General features: G+C 52.8%; 1 protein-coding gene across 1 annotated transcript in view; it reads right to left on the bottom strand.

The window, feature by feature from the left end:
- Nucleotides 1-988: 988 nt before the first annotated feature.
- IGSF9B (immunoglobulin superfamily member 9B) overlaps nucleotides 989-22590 on the bottom strand; it is a 36695-nt gene continuing 15093 nt past the window's right edge. The window contains exons 12-19 of the mRNA XM_064575862.1: nucleotides 20826-21001; nucleotides 19335-19561; nucleotides 18441-18525; nucleotides 16138-16299; nucleotides 15719-15764; nucleotides 13631-15280; nucleotides 5733-5854; nucleotides 989-2920 (exon numbers count right to left, since the gene is read on the bottom strand). Of these exons, the coding sequence (XP_064431932.1) occupies nucleotides 2712-2920; nucleotides 5733-5854; nucleotides 13631-15280; nucleotides 15719-15764; nucleotides 16138-16299; nucleotides 18441-18525; nucleotides 19335-19561; nucleotides 20826-21001 (2677 nt within the window). The 3' untranslated portion in view covers nucleotides 989-2711. The remainder of the gene's footprint in view (nucleotides 2921-5732; nucleotides 5855-13630; nucleotides 15281-15718; nucleotides 15765-16137; nucleotides 16300-18440; nucleotides 18526-19334; nucleotides 19562-20825; nucleotides 21002-22590) is intronic.

Genomic DNA, 22590 nt, shown 5'->3' with positions numbered 1-22590 from the left:
ATTGAGAGATACTTCGGCTGTGTGTCCTTTCCCTAGCCTTGGGGACGCCCCAACACAGCTGCCACTCAGTGGCCAGCAGAAAGCACAGTTCCCACCATTTGGTCTGATGTGCTGAGGTAAGGGGCACTGCCAGAGGAAGAGAAGACAGGAGTCAGCACCTTTGTTAGCCCTGGAGAGAGCTTGCTGGTGGGCCCCTCGGGAAAGCACAGCCACAGTCTGAGGCACCTCAGCCCAGAGGTTGGCTCTCGGCCTTGTAGGACATCCTAAGGAGGCACAGCCTTCCACCTCACCTTCTCCTCTTCTTTGCTAAGCTCAGCACCTGGAACTCCCAGCACAGGGCTCAGAAAGATTGGCCCAATTCACCCTGAAGTCCTACAGCCCTGGCACCCCACATTCACATTTCAGCCAGGATCCTCCCTGCTCGGCAAACCACACACCCAGAGGGGCTACAGACTGAGCTGGTGTGAGACCCCACACGCCCCAGGAGAGGTACTCAGCGAGTCACTTGTCGGACATGGTGGCAGAGGTGGTGCTGCCTCGGAAACCAGATGGAGTCGCCCAAACTCTGCTTTTCCATTTCGCTGGAGCTGCCGCCTGGTGGTAAAGTGGGGGGTCTTGGATGCCCAGAGAAGGGCATTAGCCCAAAGGTCCAGGCTCCACCCCAAGGGCACAGGCCCAACCCAGAAGAGTGGAGCAGTCAGCAAAATGAGGGCCAGAAACTGCCCCTTCCCCCCTCGGTCACAATGACTCATCGCCCTCAGAAATGAACTCTGGTTGTGCGACATGTGGCAGAACCCCAACAGCAGAATCAGTCCCCCCTCGTTAGGCGAGAGAAAGGAAGCACAGGGCTTGTGTGGCAGAGAAGAATCCACTCCCTAAGATGGAAGTTCCCAGCAAGAAGCAGCTCCCCAGCTCTCAGAGCCTCCCCCTGCTGAGGTCATCAGGGCTAAGCCACTAGCAACTGCAGTGAGACCAGCAGAAGCCTCTAGTGCTTTGACTTGGACAACTTCCAAGCATGCAACTGGGGGGAGGTAGATGTCCCCAAACCCGCCAAGACAACAGCACCGAGAAGGAAATACTTCAAGGAACCTGATAGCCACCTTTCTTCCCAGGCAGCCAGAGGGTAGGCTCCTGCAGAAGAAGAGGGGAAAGAGCAGGGGCACCCCCATCCGTCTTCAGGACCTTCTGCCCTACTCTTGGGCAGCATCATTATCTCACTGGAAGAGAGAGATGCATCTTTAGTCACTTAAAGACAACCTCACAGAAGCTTCTGGGTGCTAAGAGTTCGAATTAGGACAAGATTTTGGCAGAAAAAGGATCAGAGCCCAGGCCCCCACCTACCACCCCTTCTATCTTCACCAGCCCCCTCACCTCAGCCAGTTTCACATAAGTAAAACTGGGGAGGACAGAGGGGATCCAGAGTGCCCCCAGAGCCTGGAAACCGGGGGCACCCTCGCTTCCTCTGATCCCATCCTGTTAGAGCTTGGGTCCACGGGATGGAGGAGGGCCCAGGGCAAAGAAGAGTCTGCAGGCAACACGTGGAGAGATGGAAAGGAGCCAGCCACAGGCAGGCTCCCCACAAGTGGCAATTAATCAATCTGGGGAATTAGCTCCCACAAAAGGAAAGGAGGAATCCAATCAGCGCCTTTGGAACAGTCCTCTGGAGGGTGCCGAGCCAGAGGCAGGATATAAATAGAGCCGCGGCAGCTTGGTGCTCAGCACAGATCGCTCCAGAACGGGAGGCCCTTTGGCCGCAGGGCTCCTGTCCCTGGCTGGACTAAGAGGGACTACTGACAGATGAGCTCGAGTTTGTGCATCAGGACCTGCCTCTTGGCCCCACTGCTAAGCAGCTTCGACTGCCGTAGCATGAGCCAAACTGTGGAAGAAAGAAAGATACCAGTCTGGCCCTTTGCTGGCCACCCTCTCTTCACCCAGGAACCAAGAAATAAAGGCTTGTGTTTAGTTCTGTGGTAACTCATCACTGAACCCCCCAAAGCAGGCAGCCGGCAGTCATGGCAAGCCCCATTTCTGCTCTGGATGGGAGAGGGTAGAGAGACGAAGTGAGTTCAGCTGAGAAGGCATGAATCCTGTTTCAGGAGGAATAACACCCAGGACAGACATCAGGACGCCCAGCCGGCTCTCTGCCGGTCCTCCTTACAAACCCCTCAAGTCTGCTGCCCTCGTCCTCCTTCCTTCACTGACCACAAAAATAAACAGCACTTTGCTTCAATGTACATATATATATACATAGAGAAACCCACAAACTACATACATATGCATTTGTATCTATATCTATATATATGTAGATTTGGAAGATGGGATGGGCAGTCTAGCCCTCTTGCAGGACTTGAAAAACTGAAACAGAAGCAGAGAGCAGTAAAAGCCATTGTTTTCCCCTTCTTCACTTCCAAAGGTATTTGAAGAGGTCAGAAAAATCAAGCCAGTGAAGAGGGGAGAGGTGGGGAGGAGGCAGATCCCTGTCCCCAGTTCACTTCCTGATCTCTACCTACAGGTCTGCCACTGACCCGCTGTCCCCAAAGCGAGACACGCTGGCCAGGATTCGGAGGGCTGCACCCTCGCTGGAGAGAGAATGAGCAGAACAAAGGTCGGAGCAGCCCCCGAAACTGCCCCTCTGCTGGCACACCCTCATCCTCCCTCCCCGCCCCTCAGCCCAGAGCTGCTGCTCTGGGACCACTTAGAGTTGCGCCGCGTCACAGCAAGGTGGCGTGGCCGGGGTCGTCGTGATCCACGCTGTTGAGAATCGCCGTCTGGTCTTCCGGAAGCTGGCGGTGGCACAGGTCTGAGAGGCGGGCAAAGGGGTCAGGCCGAGAATGTCTCTTCTTCTTTCGGAGGCAGACGGCTTCATCAGGCCACAGAACCTGGGAGTCTGGAAGCTGCTGAGCCTGGGAGGCAGAACCGTCTAGGGAGAAGGGAACAGGTGCACCAAACAAATGGGAAGAAAATAAAGTGGGTGAAAGCGAAGGTGGTAACCTCACACGCCCACCTTTTTCATCTGCTGAGACGTATATCCTGGCTCTCTAGCATGAAAATGAGGCAACTGCAGCAGAGAACCCCCGTCTTCACCACCAGTGACCCATCAGTCCCTTTGGCCCAGCCTCTTTTATTTAATATTAAATATTTTTATTTAAATCTGTTACCTAGTGTTTCTAGAATTTTAATTGTTATTAGAGTAATATCAGTATTTCCTTTTTAATGCCTCCCGGGCACCAAGCATCATTCTAGGTGTTGGGGATCAGGGCTTCAAAGAATGGGTTGGAACTCAGTACGTTTTCTTCACCCCCATTCTCCCCCAGCAGTGACGGACTTTACCCAAGATTTCCATCCTTGCCATAGAGCCAGGCGTGGCCCTTTCTACACTGCCAGGGCCACTCCTCTGTCTCACGGTTCTTCGGCAGATACGGCAGTAAAGTGCTGGGTTTCTAGAAACTATGCTTTAGTGTGGGGTGAGGAGGAAGAGACAAACATTAAGGACTTAAAAAATACAGAAATGAAATTTCCAGATACTGAAAGCCCTACAAAGAAAGATGAAAACAGGGCCATGTGAGAGCAAAGGACTAAAGCACGGTTCTATTTTCACATGTGAGTCTTGAACGACAACGAGACTTCTGAAGCTTTGGGGGAGAAGTGTTCCCAACAGAAGGAGGGGCAAAAGTGAAATCCATGGCTTAAGAGCCAATGTAAAATGTTTCAGAGAAAGAAGGAAGGCTACCATAGCTGAAGCAGAGCGAGCAGAGGACAGCGAGGCAGGAAAGACGGAGAAAGGTATCATAAGGAGTTTGAAATCTGCTCTGGTTGCAGTGGGAAGCTTCCGGAAGGTTTTCATCAGATATGTGTATGTGTGTGTGTGCGCACATTGCCATGACTGAAAGACCATGCTGTTACATTTTATGAAGATCACTCGAGTTGCTGAGTGTAGAATATACTGTAGAAGGAGCAAGGATGGAGCAGGACAGCCAGCTAGGAGGCGACTGCAATAATCAGGGTGGGAATCACAGTAACTCAGAATTTAGTTATAGCAATTGAGGTGGGAAAGAGTGGTCAGATTTGGGGAGCCTGGGTGGCTCAGTCGTTAAGCGTCTGCCTTCGGCTCAGGTCATGATCCCAGGGTCCTGGGATCGAGCCCCTCATCGGGCTCCCTGCTCAGCGGGAGGCCTGCTTCTCCCTCTCCCACTCCCCCTGCTTGTGTTCCCTCTCTCACTGTGTGTCTCTCTGTCAAATAAATAAATAAATAAATAAATAAATAAATAAATAAATAAAATCTTTTAAAAAAATAAAATAAAAAAAGAGTGGTCAGATTTAGGATCTGCTGTAAAAGTTGGGCCCAAGGACCTTACCAAATGGATTGGAAGGGACGTGTGAGAGCAAGAGAAGAAGCAAGGCTGAAGTAGCCCGAGAAGCGAGGTAGTTAGTAGTGCTATTTAAGAAGCTGGGGAGGAAGTGAGGAGACGCAGATTTGGAGAGGATAATCAATAACTCTATTTTGGATATTTCAAAGGCTTACAAAACATCTAAGTGCGTGTTCAGCAGGCAACTGGAAATATGAGACTCGAGCTCATGGAAGAGACCGGGGCTAAAAACAGACATTGGAGAGCCATCAACATATTACAAGGAACAGGATGGTGTGACAGAATAAGAGGGAGTACAGGCATCTGAGGTGGCTCTTTTTGTTAAAACAAAACAAAACATAGATATGTAGGTAGGTCGGTATATTGGTTCTTCAACTGCAATGGGCTTCAGTGGGTTGAACGTTCAGCTTTGGGCTCCAATTTCTCAACCAAACCCTAAAAAAATCATCTTCCTCTTTTCTGCCTCAGTACTCCCATCTATAAACAAATAGGATAATAGCACCACCCAAAGGCTAAGTGAGAAACAGTGCTCACTGTCTTCTGAAGATTCCAGGAACCTCTGTAGAACAATTTTCCATAACCCAGTCTCTAAAGAAAGTTACTCTCCAGTAGTTATTAAAGATCTGCAAGGAAACTGTTCAGCTGTCTTTTTTTGATAGCCTGTGACAAGATTCCTAAAAACTATTGGTAAAAAAAAAAAAAAAGAGTACATGATAAATACTAAAGAATTTTCTAAGTGTGAAAAAGGGCTGAATCATTTTTGCACTATCTTAGCAGCTACTGATCACTGCTGGATATAAACATCAGATATATTTCAATAGAAACATCCTTTCTATGATAAGGAGATTTCATTCTATCTCACTGAGAGAAGTTTGGTCATCCTGCAGAGGCTGGGTCCATGCCATGATGTCCCCTAAGCAATGAGTAGGACCCCATAATTCCCACATCCAACTAGAAGGTCTGAAATAATAGAGAAGAAATATATAAGGAAATAGGGATAGTTCCAAAAGGCATATGGCAGAATGGAAAAAAATAAGATACTACTTATGTTATTTAAAAATGCATTAAAACAATACAATGTATTTTTGAGAGGTGTATGCCCAGAAAGGCTCTGAAAGCATGCATACTACCAAGAAGGATGGCTCCCAGGGAGAGGAAACAACTGGGAGGACAATCAGAGACTTTATCTTTCTAATTTTTACATGAAAATTATATTTATGTATTATTTGGTAATTAATATTAAAAAGAGACAATAACATAAGCCAGTGGATTTAATTCTAGAGAAAACCCAAGGATGGGATCCTGAGCCAAACAATCCCATAATAACGGCGGAGAGAGGGGGAAAAGAGAGGATCCGCCATTTACCGGATCTTTTCTTTGACTTCGAAGAGCCCTTGGATGACTTTTTGGGCTTCTTTATCCGTTGGTATTTCAGAGCCTCCAGCCTCTCAGGTACAGCAGCATTCTCGGGTGCAGGTGGATGTGTTCTGGAAGGGACAATTAGAGAGGCACAGGTCAGCTCCCAGAAGAGGGAGCTTCTGAAGAGGGGCTGGAAGAAAACCATACAGCCGACCCACAGGAGGACAGAGTCCCAGGTGTCCACAGTGGTTCCTTGACACCTGCCTCTTGATTGCTCCTGGAAAGGAGAAAGGCCAGTAGAAAGCTCCAGCAGTGGAAGGCCTGCCTCAGATGGAAACCAATCTGTAGAGCAACCAGAAGACCTAAGAAAGGGAGAGAGAGACTTTAATAGTGAGCCTCATCACATGCCACTCAAACGGGGAGGAGGAAGGTCAGAGAAGAAAGCAGCTTCACTGCCCAAAGTTGTTAGAAATCATCACGACCTTTAAGTGAAAAGTAAAAGGGTGGGTCAAAGCAGGAGGTGAGGAACCCCATCCCAGTGAACTGTCCTCCTCCAGAAAAGAGAAGGCCAGGGCCAAATGAGAAACCCAATATCCAGTGAGGGGGAGGGTACATAAAACCCAGCTTCACTGGGCTTCTTTCCCTCCGTCCACCAGAGTGAGGCAGAACCCCAGCAGCTAACAGCAACAAATACTTGTCATCTACCCACATTTCAGCAGGGTGGGTCTCCCTGGACCTCTGCAGACTAGGCTCAGATGTCATCAGTCACGCACGAGAATAAAAGAAGGTGAAAGTAGATTACGACGGTTAGTGTCCAAATCTGGCAGCCTTGCAAAGCCCTTGCCTTCGGTAGCAAGTGCCCAAGTGAATCTCTACATCTTGATATTCAGTAGAGAAACTGGGGTTGGGAGAGACGCCACGTATGTCGGTCTCTCCTTCTCCCCCAGCTTCGGGGCGGATGCTGTCATGTGCCTGATGGATCAACCATGAGGTTAGAACAGAGCCCACAGTTCCCCTGGAGCCTGAGCAGCCCCTGTGACAAAGGGGACCAGAGGGAGCCGAGAGGATGAACTGGCTGTGACAACCGGTGCATGTTGGAGAGAATTTTTCAAGAGTCATAAAAGAAAATCTAGAAGACATGTTATCAATGTCATTTCTTCTCAAAGTAAGCCAAACTTGGAGCCCGAGGAATAAAGGCAGAGAGAGAGGAGTTGCTCTTTCCTTCCCGCCAGGACTGGCATTCGCATACCATCAGGGGAGTAGGGACATTCTAGGGCCACAGTGCACTGAGGTGAATCACACTCTTCCTCAGTCCCCACATCTCCCTCTTCCAACTCCATCACATTGGCTTTGGGTAACTCCTGATTAAAAGGAGGACAGCCAACCCTGTGAGGGGAAAAGAAGTGCCCAGTAGTGAGCAAGCAATCCGAAGCAGCACAACAATGACAGAGGGATGGGGGTCTGCAGCCCCATCTCCCCAGTACTGGTCATACTTGTGGGGATGAAGGAAGAAAAAACTTACAGACTAATTGTTGATAAGCCTCTGGTCTCTGGGGTTTCCTGCATTAACTGGCAATGAAGCAACCTCCATCTTCTTTAATGAATGCCATCATTCCATAGCCTCTTAGTAAATAAAGTATCAAGAAGCTCCTCCAAAGTTCAGGTCAGACACAGCTTCTAGATTTTCCATATCCCCCTGACAGCATGGAGCTCAAGGGCCCCACCTACACACACACACACAGGCAACACATGGTCTCAGACAGAAGTCCAACGCACCGTGAGAAGTCAGGTCTTCCACCCCCAAAGATGCAACCTGCAAATTTCCCGTCCCCTCCTCCTTCAGACTCTACCCACAGAGATCCTACACAGCAGCGGCAGTGGCTGCAAAGGAACCTGGAAGGTGGGCAAAGGGTGGAGATGGCTAGGGTATGAGGGAGCATGACTCTGCCATGCTGGCGGAATGTCCTCACCCCCTTCTCATCCTTGACTAGGGCTTCTTCAGCTACCTAAAAGGAAAATCAGAGGTATGAATCAGCCGTTCAGTTTACCTGTCTCCTGGTCCTGGCCAGCCTCTTCAAAAAGACCACACAAGGTGAGCGACGCATGGTCCGAGGAGGCATATGACAAGCAAGTGGCCCCAGGGAGCAGTGTTTAAACCATAAAACCCAGGGTGATCCAGGAGGGCATGAGAGAACTGGCTCAGGGCGCCCCAAAACATTCCTAGGGTTTCTCGAAGCAAGGTGAAACTTCCAAGAATATTATTACTAAAATTAACACATCATTACCTTTATCATTTCTGTCACACAGCATTGATTTACCACTTACCATACTAAGCAATGGTCTATGGTCCCTACAATAGTTTGCGTTCATCCTTACAACAACCCTAAGAAGTAAATACTAGACTGATCCTGTTTCTCAGAGGGAAATACTGAATGCGTAGGGTTAAGCAGCTTGTCTACTAATCCAGTTATTATGTGATAGAGCCAAGACTCTCAACATTAGGCTAAACTGCTCTTCCAACTTCCTCCTAAAGGAAACAGGCCCAGAAGCTATCTAGAAGAAAACAGCGCTCCCATACTTCACCTGAGTGGTAGTCACTTCACCCTGCTGTGGTAGTCCCTGACATTCTCTGCTTCAGTGGCATGGCCAGGGTAAGACAGGCCAGGGATGGGGAAAAGCTGGCTGAAGTTATATCTTCAGGCAAAAATTCCCAAACAGTAATGAACCACTGAGGAGGATAAGCCAATTTTCCCTTGTGAAAGAGCCAAGCTCCAGCCCTTCCAGGCCACCTGCTGTCCACCTGTTTTCTCTTTGAGCTCAGTGCTCAAACACAGAAACATGACAGAAGGCTCCTGGGGGCACCAAGACACTCTACCGATGCAGGAGGGAAAAATAAAAGCAAGTGTCTGGGAGGATGGGGTGAAGGGGGGGGAAGAGGGGGCAAAAATGGATCTTTGTTTTTAACAAATTATACAGAAAAGACATATGTGAAATGCGGCCCAACAGACTTTACCTGTAGCATGTAAAGCCCTTTGGAATCAAATTGTCTCTCTTTTCTAGGACGCGTGACCATGTCCCCAGTCAATATCAAGCCCACAGGGGACCTATCAGATAATGAAGCTTTTGGTGCTGCTCTCTGTCAGACAGTGGAAAGCTTGGGTTAAGCAACCTCATCCTATCCCTGGAATAAAGCTGGTAAGTGAATCTGAGGTTGACCAGTAGGTTACTCTGTTAGAACAGCATCCAACCGTGGGCTCTCTAAGAAATGGAGGTCACCGTTCTCTTCCCAATCCAATCCAATTCTTCTAAAACATATAGGAATCCAGCAAACTCTGGGGCTCTCCTCCTCACAGAAAGTAAGAGTATGAGGCCTAAAAGCCTAGAGGTTTTTCTGGATCTTCCATGTCATATGGAGTTCCCCCTAAACCCCAGTTCTCTGTCCCAGTGATGTTTCTCTGTGGTTTAGAACTACCAAAAACTGCCTGGAATTTACTCTCTCTCTCCCTCTCTGTTTTCATAAAATCCATACAAAACCCAAATCACAACCATTTAGCCTGGGGCCTTGGCTGCTTAGCTCTGTGCTTTCCCAGAATAGTGGAGAAAAGACACAGACAAAAAGGTCTAAAAAGTCGGCAAACCACAGGTCAGAAAAGTCAGAATCCACTGGACAGTTCCTGCCCTTACTGCCCTAAGGGCTGACCACTTCAACAGTTGGCGGCTGCCCCTGTGATTTAAGGAGTGTTTTCCTCCTTTTCCTAACCGCCTGACAGTAGACTCTGCTCATCTGACCTTAGACCGTGGAAGGGGGACGAGGAAATCCACTTGTGTACAGGGCACGGCCAGGAAAAAGGTCCCCACCCCGCCATTCTCCACTTATAAAACAGAAAGCCAGGACTGCGGAGGTCAGCTCCCACCCAGCTGTAACGAGAGATGACAACTTTCTCCAGTGGGGTCAGGGGACAAACCCAGTGTTTGGCCTCAGGGCTCAGGAGAGACTTGTTTCCAAATGGGAGCTCCTTCCTACGGTCCACCAGTAAAAGGGGGGGGCCATCCACCCTCCCAGACCCACCTGATCAGAGAGGCCAAAGTCGGCACTAACAGCAGGGGGGCTCGAGGGGGAGGTGAGAAGAGAGCTGTTAACTGGTATGAGACAGGAAGCCGAGAAAACTGCCGGCCTCCCAGCCGGCCCCAGAAAGGGCAGGTCCATGAACTACAACTCCCCGCTCCAAGATGGGAGTTGGGAAGAGGAGAAAAAGGAGAGAGAGAAAGGAGGAGAGGGGGGGAAGACCACTGCAGGTACAGGGGGGGAGAAGGAACAGGAGAGAGACTGAAGGAAACAGGAACAGAGCAAGAACGAACGTAGACAAGACGTGTCACATCTTCTCCAAGCAAGACCGACTGGAGAAACATGCAAAGGCGCAGCATGAAGACAGCGTCTGAAGAGGAGCCTGACGCCTCCCAATGGCCCCAGCAGCTACCGCGCCCGGGGGGAGGCTCTCAGCAAGCAGGAGTGAGAGGTGGCTCTTGCTGCCCAGCACCATCAAGATCTAACTCCAAGGCTGCGGGGAGCACGTTATTCTCCTAGGCTGAGGATGCTTGCTAGGCCCCCAAGGAACCAATTCGCCCTCAGCGCTGCCCTTGGTTTCTGGGTTTGCCACAGCAGGGACAGTATGACAGCTCAGCTCTCAGATCTGGTGCAGTGGGGATGTGGTGGAGAGAGGGGTCAACAACTGGGTGAGGGAAGTGGCGGTAACAATGGGGAATGGGGTCCAGGCACTTTCCAGGAGTGCAGTGACAGCTGGCCCTGCAGCTATCACCTCTCTGGGGGTGACAGAGTGGTCATAACTGGGGTTCAGGGAAGGAGAGCAGGGAAGGTGGAGGATGGTCCGGTCATTGTCACTCTGGGGCATCCATCCAGCAGGCCACAGGAGGCCCCTCATGAAGGTAGGCTCATAACTCCTTCCTGACACCCTCCCTGCTCTCTCCAGTGTTAATGGCCACAGTGTGGCACCCAACCAGCCTCAGAGACAATCCCAGGGCCTCTTGACTGTTAACAAGTTTATAGCTGCAGATCATAAAGAAATGGCAAAGCAGTCCAGTTCTCCTTATGGGAGGCCACTCTTCGGACTGAAGACTTAAAGTCCTGAGTTAGGATCATCAGCCCCCCTTGACATTTCTAGGTGGGCGAGGGATGCAGCTGTTTCTCACCTAGAGAAACCAGGAAGCTTTCCTGCTCCCACACTGCTTGTTCTCAGAGGCGCAGGCAATAGGTCCATGGCAAAAAGAAGCATCTTAGTTGCCATGAGAGACAGTGAGTCTCAGGTGCCCTAAGCCTCTATAAGAGACTTGCTACCCCTCTGAAATAGCCAAGTTCCCAAGACCTCCACCTGGAAGAATGCCAGAAGAGGACCAACCTCGGCGGAGAGCAGAGGAAGGAGACAGTGCTTCCCCGCTCAACTTCCTCCCACCCGGGGGAAGTCTGTCCTCTCCCCCTGCGGAACCCCTCCCAAGACCCTAGAGCTGTGACCCAAGGAGATCAGAAATGGCTACTACAGGGATCCTGAAAGCAATTTGAACCTGAGGGCGAGGTCCACATCTCAGTCCTGTTACAACCAAGAACGGGCTACCGAAGGCAAGGGACATGGGAAGTGGGGACATTCCCCTGCCCTTGCCCTCACAGGACTACAGGTGACCTGGTCCCAGCTGGTGAGGGGAGGAGATGGGCCACACCCCAACCCTGTGCTCCTTGAGAATATTAGAAAGATCCCAAGAAGACTGTGAGGGACCAGCAACCCCAGAGGAAGATCTGAGTCTCTGGGGGGCTAGGATGGAAGTGGAGGGGGCACTATGCCTGAGGCTGCTGGGAAAATATGGCAAAGGGTGGGGTGAGGGGGGATTCTGGATCTGAGTGTGGCCCTGATGTTTCCAGAGGTGCAGAGATGCAAAGCGGATTGTAGGCATTCTAGGCCTCTTGGGGTGCATGCAGGGTTCCAGGGGGCTTCTGTGGGAGGCCCTGGGTGTGTTGGCAGCAGGGGTCTGAGTGAGGAAAACTGCAGGGAGGCTCTGGGAGAGGCTTGGCATGTGGGGTGGGGGTCGGAAGCTTCAGCTAGGCGGTGCCCGAGCGTGGCCTGGTGAGGCTGTTAGAGCAGCATGATGTGGGGAACCCAGAAGCCGTGGCGTATGGAGCAGCGAAGGCTGCTGCCCACAGAGGGGGTGAGGGGACATGGTTTGGATTCCCCTATAAAGGAAGCGATGGCCCTGCCGAAGCCCCGTCCGCCTGTCCACCCCCCGCCCCGCCCCGGCCGCGGAGCTCCCTTACCTATTGAGCTGAGGAGAGGCTTGTCTCGACAACACTGCCCAGATAGCTGAGATCAATCAGAAACAAAGCAGTTATCAACACGGGCCGTGGGCAAACCACCCACGCACACCCAGAGGGGAGGAGGGGAGGAGCACAGGGGCCAGAGAACCACAAGCGAGGCCAGAGAATGGGGTGAGGGGAAGGAGAGGAGAGAGACAGAGAACCAACGGCACGATGGACGAGGCAGATGAGCGCTGCACAAAGCACAGACGACAGGGCTGCGGCGACAGCATCTCCTGCACAGACAGAGGCACGGGGTCCCGTGGGCACGCCAAGCCCGGCGTCCTAGCTAGAGCTCTCCTCCACCTTCTCCGCCCACCAGGACCAGGGGCCAGTGGGAGGAGAAGCTGTACTTCCAGGTACCAGAGAGGGTGGGAGTGCACGGGGCGGGGGAAGGGCGCTGGGCTCCCTCCTCTCCAACCACCTCCCATCCTGCCTACCACCGGGCCAGCCTCCTCTGGAACACTCTGCTCCCCTGCACAGGCGGCCACATCAAGAAGAGAGACCAAAGGACGGAACCAGAGAGAAAGAGAGAGAGGGAGGGAGGGCAGCAGGGACCGGGGGCGGGGAGGGGGGCACTCCAGAGACGTTGCAAGCTCTTCGGAGCAAGTCGGGCCAACCCAAAGAAGATGGAGAAGGAAGAAAGACAGACAGAAAGAAAGCCAGACTTGAGGAGGAAGGAAGGGAGAGGGGGAGGAGGAGGGAAGGGGGGGCAGGGGAAAAAAGACGAGAGAAAAAGAGGCACAGATGGGCGTCCAGGCCGACTCTGGTACCTGGAATACCAGCTGCTACAGTTTAGAGTGTGCTCTCTCAGGCAGGCTGACCGCAGGACCTTGTCTGTCTGTCTGTCTGTCTGCAGCTTCCTGCGAGGCACACAGGTTGGGATAGGGTATGTGGCTCCGGGCACACAGTTCACAGGCCTGAGATTTTGCTCCCAGCCTCCAGGATGTGCCCCCTGGAGAGCTTGTGGGAGGGGGCTTCCCCCCCCCCCCCCCCGCGCTCACTAGGCTGCTAAGGGCAGGAGATTGGGAAGAGGAGCCCCAGGCCTGGTGGCCCAGGAAAATCAGGCTTCACGGTCCTGCTTAGCAGGGAGGATGGGTCAGGGGAGGAAAGGAGGCTGGATACGAGGTCTCTGGGTAAACCCTGGAACCACCCCCAAAGCCAGGATCACAGGGATGTGGAGAACTCTCCACTCTAAGAGTAACTGAGGTGACCACTCACTCGGACACACCATGTACCCGGCCCCCACCCCCCACTTGCCCATGTGTGTCCACTCCCCATCACCCTGGGGTCTTCCTGAGAGCTCTGGGCTGGGTAGAGAGGCTCCCTCATGCTCTTGGCAGGGTACCTGGGCAGGTAAGCCCCACCCTCAACCCCATGACCACACCCTGCTGATGCCAAGACCAGAACTCTCCCGAAGGGATGCTGCAGCATGTCCAGACAAGCCCTGTCATTTGGGTTGATGGAAGGGGCGGAGGGTGGGGAAGGAATGGGGGGTGGAAGATGACCAGGTGGAGGTGGGCGGGAGAAACCAGCTCACACTCACCCTGAAGTAGGTAAAGGCGGTGGGGGGGGCTCTGGTCTGAGCAGTTCCTCCCCCATCCTTCGAGGGGAAGGCGTCTGTCCAAACACATCCAGGTTGTCCGCAGGCCCTGCAGGGCCCGGCGGAGAGGAGGGGTAGCCTGTGGCCAGCGTGGTGAAGCCCATGGTGGGCCGGTAGCTGGGGCTCCCGCTGCGGCTGCTCTGGGAAGGGGAGCCCGTGGATGGCGTGGACTTGCGAGAGAAGCTGACAGCGGCCGGTGGCTGCAGGGTGATCTCCGACATCTCCGCTTGCTGCAGGAGGCCCGGGCGAGGCCGGGCCCGGGCGGCAAGCTCAGGGGAGCCGGTGCGGGAGCTGAGGGGGCTTTGGGTCAGAGGCGAGAGCCGGGAGGGCTGTAGCACCACTTGATGTAAACTGGGCTCGGCGCGCCTGGCCTGCCGGGGGCTGGGCCGGGGCCGGGGCTGGGGCTCATACCACCGGGTGTCCAGGCCAAATGTGCTGGGGCCACTGTGCCCCCCGGGCTCGGCCGGCTCGGGGTAAGGCAACACGGGTATGCCCATACCTTGGCTGGTATGTCTTAGCTGCCCTTGGCTCACCAGAGGTTGCATAGGTCTGTCCTGCCACTTAGCGGAGGTGGGCACTGGGACGGGGCCTCTGCCTGGAGACTTGCCTGCCCAACCCTTTGGCGCCTCCAGAGACAGGATGCCCGGGTAAGCCGCGGGCACCTGCAGGGAGGTGGGGGGCAGTCCTCGGGGGAGGCAGGCCTTGGGCTGCAGACTCTCGGCTACATCACAGGGGTGCAGCTGGTGGGGAAACATCATGGCCGGGGTTTCCAGTCCCCCAAAGGGGAATTCTGGCCGGCCCCAGGGCTCAGGGGAGCGCCCTCCTGTGGGTGTCTGAGTCAAGGGCAGCGTGCTGTTGGAAGCGTTCTCTCCGTTTTCCTCAGGAATGGTGGGGTGGCCGAAAGGCCCCTCAGTGTGCAGGGGTGGGGAGGACATGACTGAGCTCAAGGGGCTGCCCACTTCTGGCATGTAGAAGGGTGGCGGCTCCACTTCCCCAGGGCTGCTGCTGCTGAGGTACCCATAATACTGGCCATGGTGGAAGGGCCGGGGGGCGGGAGGTCTGGCCTGGCCTGTGGCCTGGAGCCGACCTTCCAGGCCGCCGGGGCCCTCCAGCCCACGGGGCTGGAACCGAGGGCTATATGCTGGTGGTGGCAGGTAGGACTCCTGGCTAGATGACAGAGGGGTCAGCTGGGACTTCAGGGCAGCCACAGATGTGGGCACCAGCGGGTCTTCATTCTCCTCGTCCGACTGGCGGAACTCGGGGTACATGTCCGTCTCCTCGGCAAAGGGAAAGCCCTCGATGCGCCTGCTCTTCATCGAGGGCTCCATCTCAGAGGGATCCATCACGAAGCGGCCATCGGGGCCTCTGCTGATGAGCTCAATGGGCGTCGTGGCCTCGGCCTCGGCCTCGGCCTTGGCCACGCTGTACTTCTTGCTACTGATGGCCCTCTTGGTCTTCTTGTACAATGACAGCTCCTTCTCCCGGGTGGGACTCAGCATCCTCTTGGCCGCTGGCTGGCCTTGGTCATCGGAGGACTCCGAAGGGGCCCGGAGCGTGCGGATGCTCTCGGGGCTCACCTTGCCAGATGACAAGCTGTGGGGGTGAGTGGGGGAGCAGGAGTGTGAGGTGGGGGACATTTGCTCCTCCTCTTCTTTTTCTCCTCTTAATGAATAACCACAAACACCTAAGATAATACTCAAAAAAAGAGGTGCAGATGGGCTGCATATTTTGGCATGAAATACTTTGGCCAACGCTCCACTGTCTAGATGTGTGCTGGCCGTTTTTTGAATGAACACCCACATTTCCACCTTTCATCCTGCCCTGCCCTTCCTGTCTGCCCCGCTCTGTCCAGCTACACCTCTAATTTCACTGTCTACAGTACTGCCCCCTCTGTGCAACTTAAAAATACCGTGCAGATCAGTGGACAGCCAACACTTTAGAGACACGGTCTGGGGGCCGAGCGGAGCACACCACCTGCCTGTGTCCACCCTCCACCCTCTGTCCACACAGCACAACAGCAGAGGCACTTACGGAGACTCTAGGCTCTTTCTGCAGTGAGTGATGGAGAGTGGAGGATCTGGAAGGAAGAAGAAGGGGAGGAGAGCCTACTGAGGCCAGGGACACAAAACTCGTCTCACGTGTCCACAGGGCCCATAGCAAAGCCACAGAGGGGAGCAGCTCCTTCCAGGGTTAGGTATCTTTGGGCCCAGTCCCGAGTCCTGTGCCCACCACCACAGACCTGCCCTCTCTCACATTCTGGCCCCATCACACCCTCCCCAGCATCCTTCTCCCTTACTCCCTCTTCCAGACCAAGGCCCGCTGACAGTCCTACCCACAAGACCCCATTTCCCTATTTTCAAGGGGCCTGTGCTAAAAGTGGGCCATCTCTTCCAATGGGGAGCATTTGAAACTGGGCCAGGTAGAGCAGGGCGGTGGGGGCAGACACCCACCTTTTTTGCGCTTGAGCTTACGCTTGCGCTGCTTGTTGACAAAGCAGGCGGCCAGGGTGCTAAACAGGACGGCAGCTGCCAGGAAGCAGATGGTAGCTACGATTCCAGCCAACACAGGCCGAGCTAGCCCCTCATCAGTCAGGTCCGGCTGTGGGAAGATGTCTGCAGGGCGGTGCAAGGAGCATGCATGATTCCTCCCCTCGCTCCTGTAAAAGCCCCCACCTACTCTGACACTTAGCCCCCCAGCACTGTTCCCTACCTCTGCAGAACAGGCTCAGGCTCCATGCTCAACTCTAGCACTTGAAGAGAGACTAGTTTACGGAAGTCAAGTGATCGCTACAGAGCTTAGAAAGAAGGAATCACATCTATGTCTTACCCCATAGCGGTGATAATTTCGGTAATAATGTCTACCTGGCTAGTGCTTTTTGCAAAGGGTTCTCATGCATACTACCACACACCCTCACATGAGGCCAACAGACCACATGCCATCGCTCTCATTTTCTAAGGTAAAGAAAGTGTCGCTGGCAGAGTTTGAGTGACTTGCGGACATAAATATTGCCTATCAGTGTCTGCACGACACCATACCTCTGGCCTCCTGTTAGGATTTGCTGCCTTCTGCCATGCCATCTTGACAAAATGAGAACTTACTGTGGAGGCACCTTGAGGGTAAAATACTACAGCAGGGAGAAGAGGTTGTGACTACAGAATTCAGATCCATCCATCTCTAAGTCATTACAGCACAGCTGAGCAATTTCTACAGGGAGGGTGAGCACATCCTGGTCATTTCGGGTTCAGAATGCTGGAGCCAGCAGGGACATTCAACGCAGGTCCAATTTCATTTTACAGGTAAAGAAGTGAGTTTCACTTTGTGCCCAAATCCATACTGCTTGTTAGTGACGGAGCCAGAACTAGACCCCCATCTACTGTACCCCACTTCAAAGTCAGTTATAATAGAAAGTGCCACTCTTTAGATTCTGTGGATTCTGATATATTTGGCTAGAGCCCATCGTTCTGCTGAAAAGAACAATGGATGAAAATAACCCAAATCATGCTGATGAGTGGGCAAATGGAATGCTATAGCCTTTGGGAATGGGGGGCTCAGAGACGGGCGGCTGAGGGCGCTGTGCCTTCATTCACCCATGGGGAGTCTTCCCGGTATTTGGGCTTCCTTTCAGGTGCCAGACATAAAGCCACTGAACACAGAACAGTTCACTGATGAAAACCCTCAAGTTTTCTATTCTGGCCTTGGCTTTAAGCTCTGTTCCCTGCTCCTTCTTCTCTCTGAGTCCCCTCCCTGGAAGGAAGCCAAGACAGGGTACTTTTGTAGTAAAAAAAAAAAAAAAAAGAAAGAAAGAAAGGAAAGAAGGAAGGAAGAAAAGAAAAAAAGGTCCATGGTGCCATCGTGTCTCACATGAGGCAAAAGTCACACCCCACGGCCCCCAGTGCTCTGGTGCCACTTGGGTCCTCCCCGTCCCTCCCCAAGTCTGCCTGCCCTGGTGCTTCTGTAGCTCTGTGAGTCCTGCTGCATGAGCTTCTTGGCCAAGCTCCTTGCCAGCTGGTCCCGCAGGTCCTTGTGTGAGCAATGCCCATGGAAATGGTGCCATTGCTTAATCACTAAGCAAAAGCCTCTTCCCATACCAAGGGCCTTAGCCACTTCACTGGGCAAGGGAGGGGCTCTGCTGTCTCAGGAACCGTAGCTAGAGAAAGATGTGTAGAAATGGGACCAGGGCCAAGAGAAAGAAAGATAAGTGGGGAAAATGCTAGGGAGTTGGCTTTATTTAGCCTGAATAAAATCTAGGGAGACGAAGGAGTGGAGGAAACAACACCAAACAGCAATTTTCCAAACAAAACCACCATAATTATAAAGCAGTCTTATAATAGGCCTTCAGCAAATATGTGCTGACCTGCTGTCTCTCCAATTCACCACCCCAGTCCATTACAGAGGACAGCACTGGAGGAAACAGGGATTTTATAGCAAAAGAACATAAACCAAGTTCTTTTTGACTACTATCATGAGAAGATGAGCTACATTTCTCCCTGTGGCTATCTTATAGAAAGTGTCATAAATGCAGCTCTTTAGTTGGAGAAATCCTGTCCATCATGGAAGCAGAAGGATGGGTTGGAGAAATGCGGTGACCTTAAGAAATGCAGTGACTCAGTTTCCACCAGAGCTCTCGTTTCCATTTCATCCTCCCTCCCCATATTAGCTATCTTGCAAAGGACATCCACATGGCTCTTGTATCCTACAGCTGTAACAGACCCCCCCACCCCCCCCCACCCGCTCCCACCCCCCGGCCAAGTACCTGTGCTGGAGACGCCGGCGATGTTGCTGGGCTCGCTGATCAGATCCTGCATGACGGCCAGAACCCGGAATTCGTACCAGGTGTCCTACAGCCCCCAGGACAAGACCCTGTCAGCCTACAGACCTGAGACAGCCACTGACCCACTACTGACCTCCCCCACCCACCCTGCAATGATCTCTCATGGAACAGGGTACCCAAAGCAGTGGCATACTGGAAGTGATGAACAACCAGCTCTCAGTTTAAAAAAAAAAAGTCCTGATTTGTAGCATTTGCCAATTTCCATGGTAAAAATACTCCCACCGTGGCAGATTTCAATCTACAACTGTGAGGTCACTGAAAGCAGAGTTGGAAAGAGATGCACACAATATGGGCTCTCTCTTAGGAGCCCCCATGAGCCAGTTCTACCACTAAATGAGTGTCCAGGGAAGGAAGACAGAAAGATAGATGGGATTGTCTGTATCCATGAAATAAGCTGCTTCCTCTCTCCAGCTAGAGAGACATCAAAGTTTAAAGGGGGTCAGCTGGGAAAAAAAAAATAATGTATCTTCCTCCAGGGAGTCTAAATTGTTAAAGCAGGGGTCCTTCCCTGGGCAAAGCTTGAAGACTATCGTTCTGGGAAATCCTCTGCCCAGCCGAAGTTAGACTCCTAGCAGGGAGCTGAGGTCACTCTCTAGTTACACATTCGGGGCTCCTCACCTCCCCTCAGTTGCCATGACCTGAGGATTCCAGACTTTGGTAGCAGATCTGAGAATAAAGGAATTGGTGTGGAGGGGGACAGTACATGGCTGGGCCTCGTACACCTGACTTGGGTCACTCAAAGCTTCCGGTGACTCCAGCGAGTCGTGTCACTTTCAGAATTTGGGAACAGCAGCAGGGAAAAGCTGGGCACCTCACCTGTGACAGATCCTTGGCAAAGAACTCTCCATCAGTGCCTGGGATGGCACTATCTAAGATCTCCCAGTGTTCCCCGACACGGTATTCCATGATGTAGCGATCAATGGGAAAGCTGTGATTGGCAGGGGGGAGCCAAGACAGGAGTACACCCTGCTGGGTCCGGTTGGCTGTGAGGCACCTCGGTGGGGTAACCAGCACCAGGGGTTCTGGAGTTGTGATAGGGAATGCTGCAGCACAGAGGGAAGAGAGAGAGAAGGGGCATGGTGGTGCTGAGGTCACTGCTCCCTCACCTCCCTACATGCTGTCTTCTGGCTCATCATGTGTCCCTCAGAATGTATCACATTCCCTTGCATGAGTCATTTCAGGGACAAGACTGTCACATAAAAGAGCCCTCCTCACCCAAGGGAAGTGGCCCACATGATCCTACTTTCTGAGCACTTCTAAAAACATAGATGCGGGGCGCCTGGGTGGCTCAGTCGTTAAGCGTCTGCCTTCGGCTCAGGTCATGATCCCGGGGTCCTGGGATCGAGCCCCACATCGGGCTCCCTGCTCCGAGGGAAGCCTGCTTCTCCCTCTCCCACTCCCCCTGCTTGTGTTCCCTCTCTTGCTGTCTCTCTCTCTCTGTCAAAAAATAAATAAAAAATCTTAAAAAAAAATAAAAAATAAAAACATAGATGAGAGAATGGAGTCGCTCAAAAGGAAAGGGAAAAAAAAGACAAGCTAACAAAGGGGAACCAAGTGAGGAAGATGGAAGAATTGAATGTAATCTTTTAAATAAGATCGTATCTTTAAAAAGATATTACAAAACATATCTTATGTTCTCTTCTAAGGAAGTAGGAATGTCTTCCCATAGCTCACTTCTGCTCTCAATTGCCTTCTTGGCCCAGGTGGGAAAACAAGGACCAGGGAGGAAAGTTCTAGAGCAGGGGTAAACATCCCATCACTGCTGCACCCCTTGGTGGCAGTAAAGGATCCAGGAACAGGCCGGAGGGGTGCCACTTGTTCACAGCTGCTCTTGGGGTGGGATGGAGTGAGCCACTGGGTCCAGGAAGGAAGAGTTGGCATGACTAGAAGATTCGACGGGGAGCACTGGCCACACGCCCACCACCAAACGAGGCCATGGGCCAGAGGAAAGAATCGGTAAGAGCACAGAAGGAGGCAGGATTCCCAGCCTGCCCTGTGAAGCCACAGGAAGATGCAAACATGTGGCTTAGCAAGGAAGGATAAATGCTAAGCCTCTTCCTTAACAGGAATCTAGCCCAAAGTGCTCTGACGTGGGACAAGGCACTATGGTCCAGGCCAACCCCACAGAACAGCATGACAAGTCCTCCCTGGGAGAGCAAATGACATGATTATGTAAGGCACGTAGGAAGGTGCCTGGCACATAGTAAGCAGTGAAGTGAGTTGCAAGGACCATCACCACCACCATTATTGTCTTTACTCAGCTCCTCCAGGAAATATCCTCAAGACACCCCAGCCTGAGGCCCTCACCTAAAGTGTTCACAGTGACCACCTCACTGAAGGCGCTCGTTCCCAGCTTGTTCTGGGCCAGGACGCTGAACTGGTATGCTGTCTCAGGCTCCAGGGCGTCCACTAGAAACCAGCTGGGTCCCGGTGGCACTGGCAAAGACAGCCAGTCGTGGGGCCCAAACTGTGCCCGCTTCATCCTGGCCAAAAGAAAGAGAGAGGATCGGGGACAAGGGGGTGGGGTGGGTTACACTGGAGACAGGAGAGTGCATGCAAGGTCCTCAAGGAGGTGGCGGTGGGCAGACCTGGCCTTCCCAGGCTTTGGGACAGAAGGAGGTAATGACCAAAGGTGGGAAATACCCAACTTTGGCTGTACCAGGTCGCCGGCCACTGCCTTGTACCTCCTCTGCTAAGAGGAGCCGTTAAGTATAAGTGACACTCAAGATCCTGGTCAAACTACCAAGTGCATTTTGGGAGAATCTCACCCTGGTCACAACGCTGAGAGTGGCTCTGCCTTGAGAAAAGTCAGGACACGAGGAACAAGGCAGGTACCATCATGGGAAAGTGAGGATGAGCAGCTCAGCAATGGCAGACTAGGGAAAGAACCCAGGTGACCTCAGCTGCGCACCCTCCCAGGGACAGCCAAAAGTGGGACGTCAAGTAACCCAGAGGGCTCACTCAGTCCAACCAGCTTTGAGTCATCTGAGGAAGTCTAGGGTATATGACAAAAATAACCAGGGGTTTCCCCACAGTGAGGACCAGGATCCTTAAGGCCTTAACGGTTAGAACTCACCATCAAGGGGAAGGTCACGCTGTGCGTGGAGAACACTGGAACTAGGAGTGAAGGTTAGGCCTTGTTCTATACCGCCCACCTAACTCTCCACTGGCAATGAAGCCAGCTGTCTACAGGTGCAGTGCCCCGGCATCACCACGGGGAGGAGACATCATCCTATGGGATTGAGACCCTGGGCAGCTTTCTTCTTGCGGCTCTGAGCTACAACTTAGCGGACGCCCGCCCACCGGGTTCCCTCTATGTTTAAAGGCTCACTACCATGAATGCTTAGGAGTTTGAGCTGTGGCAGCAGAAAGCACAGCAAAAAAGAAGCTAGTGCCAAATGTCTGAGTCAGTACTGGGAGAGTCAGAGGCAATCAGAACGAGAGGAGGGAAGGAGAACTCCCCAAACTCTGCAACCACCCATACCCCCCATCCCAGCCCCGGGCACCAAAGCAAGTGAGCAAAGTGTAATAAAGCGGTGCAAATGAGCAGCAGCGTGGAGCAGGACCGCAAGCAGTGAGGGAAACCCCAATCTACGCCCAGACCTGCCACTTGGATGTCCCCAAAGATGGCTTGGCCATGCCAAACGTCCTTCCCTGGACGCACAGCCACCCGGCAGCACCATGATTCTTGCAGTGGCCACCTGACAGAGTTGTCAGGAGCAACCCCCTCCCCCTTACTCCAGGCCCCCTCCCCAACCTCCGGAGGACCAGAGATAAGGATTGGAGGATGTTCTGGTTGCAACTCAGAGAGCTCCCCACGCTCACCATCTAGGTCCAGTGTGCCTATCCAGAACTCAAAACCCCTAGGATATTCAGGACATATCCACAAATCACCATGATGGGAAAGAAGGTAGCTTCCTCTCAACCTCCCTTGCTGTTGAGAAGTCTATCAAGGGCTCTCCCTGAATCTCCATGAGTTGTCCTCTGCAGGGATGTTTCCTCCTTCCCAGGCTCTGGCTGAGCCTGATCAGGCATACACTCAGATGAGGCAGGTCTGAAAAGGAGGAAGTGG

This window comes from Mirounga angustirostris, unplaced genomic scaffold, assembly GCF_029215605.1.
Source record: "Mirounga angustirostris isolate CCGP_5_RB_7025 unplaced genomic scaffold, mMirAng1.0.hap1 SCAF_13, whole genome shotgun sequence".
Lineage (NCBI taxonomy): Eukaryota > Metazoa > Chordata > Mammalia > Carnivora > Phocidae > Mirounga > Mirounga angustirostris.
The sequence above is the reverse complement of the archived record's forward strand: the minus strand, read 5'-3'. Positions and strand labels throughout refer to the sequence as shown.